At 38.2% G+C, this 3,909-nt stretch overlaps 1 protein-coding gene across 1 annotated transcript; it reads right to left on the reverse strand.

The window, feature by feature from the left end:
- Window positions 1–501: 501 nt before the first annotated feature.
- LOC109800358 (small ribosomal subunit protein mS81 (rPPR8)-like) lies at window positions 502–2,956 on the reverse strand. Its single transcript, XM_020361148.3, has one exon. It carries the CDS (start codon window positions 2,804–2,806, stop codon window positions 917–919), a length of 1,890 nt encoding a protein of 629 aa, XP_020216737.2. The 5' UTR covers window positions 2,807–2,956; the 3' UTR covers window positions 502–916.
- Between the last annotated feature and the right edge of the window lie 953 nt (window positions 2,957–3,909).

Raw genomic sequence — 3,909 nt, forward strand, 5'->3', positions numbered from 1 at the left:
CGATCTAACTTAAGATTCGGACCGACTAGACCACCGGTTCCCAATCCAACCAGTCCGACCGGCCGGTTTGATCCGGTTTTTAAAACACTGTATACAATATAAAATTATCATGGACATCAGCGATTTCCCAGGACGACACTGTAACATTATTAGAACATGATTCACAAAATATAGAGTAAAACACGAGTTTCTATTGTCTTAGTTCAAACAGTACTAATTGTACTCGAATTCGTAGACGGTTGGGTTGTGGCTCCTCGTAAACCAATGTAAATGGTAAAGAAACACAATAACTAAGCTAAGAAACAATTAACCAGGCTAAGCAACAACTCTTGATCAGGTTGCATTACTTCAATCCAGACTAGAAACATATTATCATCCCACTATCCCATATGAAAAGGGTTCAGTCCAAGCAAAAATGAAGCTTGCATAATATATTGAAGGAGACAAGTGAGCGATACTGAAGATTTTTGTGCAAAAAACAATTGTCGGATAACATTGAAGTGAACACAACCAAAAGTAAATCAAATGTAGAAAGAATTGTCAGTTTTTGGTGTTAACATGTTGCTTATATAGCATCACTTTAATCTAAAATGTACATTAAGACAGTGTAAACCAGGATGTTGAACTACAAAGTCTGCCACTGTCAAAGCACCAACCAAAGCATTTGTTTGGAGTCCTTCGATCAATAATGATGTATGAGAAAAGAATTGAGGTACATGAGAAACACAAGTTGCATAGGAAAAAAATCTTTGAATGTCAAAAATTTTGGTTGATTGGCTTTATTCAAAGCAAGATTAAACTTATTTTCCAATAATTAAGATCAAGGAAAAAAGAATAAGCACTCGCCAAAATTTCCGAACAACAGCAATTGCAGATACTTCTGAAGAGAGTACAACACGAGATATATTCTGAAAACTTAAGCAGCCAACATACCAGAAGAAGCAGCTTCTTTAGAGTTCATGGAACAAAAGAGATTCAAGACATCAGCATGATTGCGGATGAAGCGTGGACATTTAGAGAGGCAATTTTGTGCTTCTTCATGCCTTCCGTGCTTGAAAAAGGCTTCAAACATTCGAAGAAACACGGATGTAGATGGAAACCTCTTTGATGTCATTGCCTTGAGAAACAACACAGCATCATCACCACTTCCACACTTCGACAAGTGTTCAATAAATGGATCAATAAAAGGTGGAAATCCATGGGTTCTCATTAAACCCAAAATAATTAAGGCATCTGCAAATCCTCCCTGGGCTAATAACTGATTTACCAGCAGCTTGTAAGTAGAATGCAAGGGCTTTAACTGTTTTTCATTCACCAGTCGACAAAGAATCTTGCAGGCATCTACTGCCCTATTCTTTTCGCAATATGAATTCATTAACACGTGAAAAGTATGGCTTGCAGAAGCGACCCCCTCTTTCTCAACCATCTCTTTAAAAGAATCAAAAGCTTTATCAAGGTTCCCAGCTGCACCGTGCCCCTTAATTAAACATTCCCATGTCTCGTGATCAAGATTAGACCCAGACTCTTCAATTCTTTCCATGAATTCGCGAGCTTGTTCCTTGTTACCACCAGCACTAAGTTTAAAGGCAATTTTACCCTGCAATCTACCACCAGCTACAAATCCACAATCTTCCATTTCTTTCAAAACCTTATTCAACTCTCCAGTCCTACCAACACTGGTCAAAGACTTCAGGACAGCATCGGCCATAGAATCAGTCAACGCATTCCCTCTTCCGGTAAAAACCTTCAGAACCCTCGAAAACAAATCCATATCCAACTCTTTCCCAGCAGCAACCTTTCTCAACAGAAAGACACAGCACTCAACCGAAGGCTTATTCACGCCAGCCATAGCAAACTCGTACAGCTCCACAGCATCCTTAACCATCCTCCTCTTACAAAACCGCCCCAAAACCTTGACAAAGGTCTCAACCTCCATTTCTAACCCGGCATTCCTCATGTCACCAACAAGCTTCCAAAACCGATCAATCGAATCCTCCCTCCCCAACACCCTCGCCATCGCGTTATAAGTTCCCCCATCATGCTTAAACATCCCACTCTCCTCCAACCACCGGAAAAATATCAACGCCTTCACCGGCTCCAAAGCCAAACCCTCCAAAACCGCCTTAACCACGTCGCCGGAGAACCTAACATTCAAATCCCTAATCTGCCTCTCAACATCATCACCCCACACATTGTGCCTCACAATCCTACACACTACAGCACAATTCTTCTCATCCACGTTATCAAACAAACCCTTCAATTTCGCCACATCAGCATTCATCCCACCCTTTTCGAAACACTCCAACACCGTCTCCTTCACACCCTTGGAAATCCCATAACCCTTTTTCTTCATGACATTGACCATATCCCAAAACTCGTGAACGACACCATTCGTCCCCAAAACTCGGAGCATCGAGTTGTAGCACTTGGAGCTCAGCCTCTCGGGGTGGTTCTCCGAAACCCACCGGAAGAACCTCCGCGCGGCGTCCACGTCGGATTCGAGCTTCCACAGAACCGCGAGGACAGCGTCGTGGGTGATCGAAACGCGATTCGAATCGAGGAGGGTTTTCAACTCGTCGGAATTCGTAGGTTTAGAGAAAATGTCGGCGACGAGGATGTGGTCGGTGTCGGCGTGTGCGAGGACGGGTTCGGAGGAGAAACGACGGAAACTAGGGTTTAACGGGAACGTGGAATTGGCAGTGAAACGATGGGGGATGGAAGAGTGAGAGGTGCGTACCTGAGAGTGGTTGAGAATGCGGTGGCGAGAACGAATGAAATGGTGAAGAAGACGCCATTGGTGTCTCATTGCTGCAAAAGAACGAATCGAGGGATTGGGGTTTGGAACGAAATGAATCGCGAGTTTGAGTGTGATGAAGAAAGAAAGAGAAAGAGAGAGAAACAGAGACTAGGGTTTTAGGGGATGCTATTTTTTGTTTTGGGCGATTTTTGATTTGGGCTTGCTAATTGGTACCGGGGTGCTCTGGTGACTAGTGTCAATGCCATTGGGCTTCACCAATGCAGTTCTCAGAATATACTACACAACTGTTGAAAACAATTTTTAAAGGTAGAGAGAGAGAGAAAAAAAAATTAAATTTATTTTTGAATATTTTGTTGGTAAATATATCAAGAGTTCAATTTTCATACAACATCGTTGTAAAAACTTTTACACTTTCAACTGATAAAAAAAAATTATCTACGTACGACTTTTAAAACAAAAATTATAAAAATCGATGAACTAATGATAATTTTTAATGAAAGATCTTCTCTGGTTAATTTTAACATAAGGGGGTCATGTGCATTAATCTATTTCATCCATAACTTTTAAATTAGTTTATAATACTAATTCTAATACCTAAGATTTGATATATAAAAAAATGTCACTATAATGAATCTAAATTTATTTAGAATATAAATTCATTTGTTAACTTTTTCATCAATCAACCTAATTAATAATAAACATTAAAAGAAATGTTAGGGACACTTTTTTTAACACTTTCTTTTAGTATTAATTAAAATTTATTAAAAATCACACATTTGGAAGAATTTTACCACAAATTAAGAGAGAAACTCTAAAAATGATATGTAAATCTACCAAACTTAATAATTTTTGATAAATTTTAATTTATAGTAGATTTGTTGGCATGATAGTTCTTGGAACTATAAGAAGTACTCTTAGTAATACACTTTCTAGTACAATTCTTTTGATATACTTCATCTTAAAATTTATTAAAAAAAATATAAAATTCTAGAAAATATTGATTAATAAGATGTAAGACTTATTAAATTTTTTTTTAATATATTTCAACTTGTGCCCTCTTGATCTGTAAATTGAAGATTCGGAAGGTATACAACTAATAACAATTGTATTCAAAAGAATATATTCCTAACATTTATCGATATATATATATA

This window comes from Cajanus cajan, chromosome 4 (genome assembly GCF_000230855.2).
Source record: "Cajanus cajan strain Asha chromosome 4, NIPB_CcT2T_4, whole genome shotgun sequence".
NCBI classification, from domain to species: Eukaryota; Viridiplantae; Streptophyta; class Magnoliopsida; order Fabales; family Fabaceae; genus Cajanus; species Cajanus cajan.

Excerpts from the sequence above, each read along its gene's own strand:
- LOC109800358 (XM_020361148.3), bottom strand. The coding sequence starts at position 2,806 with ATGAGACACCAATGGCGTCTTCTTCACCATTTCATTCGTTCTCGCCAC.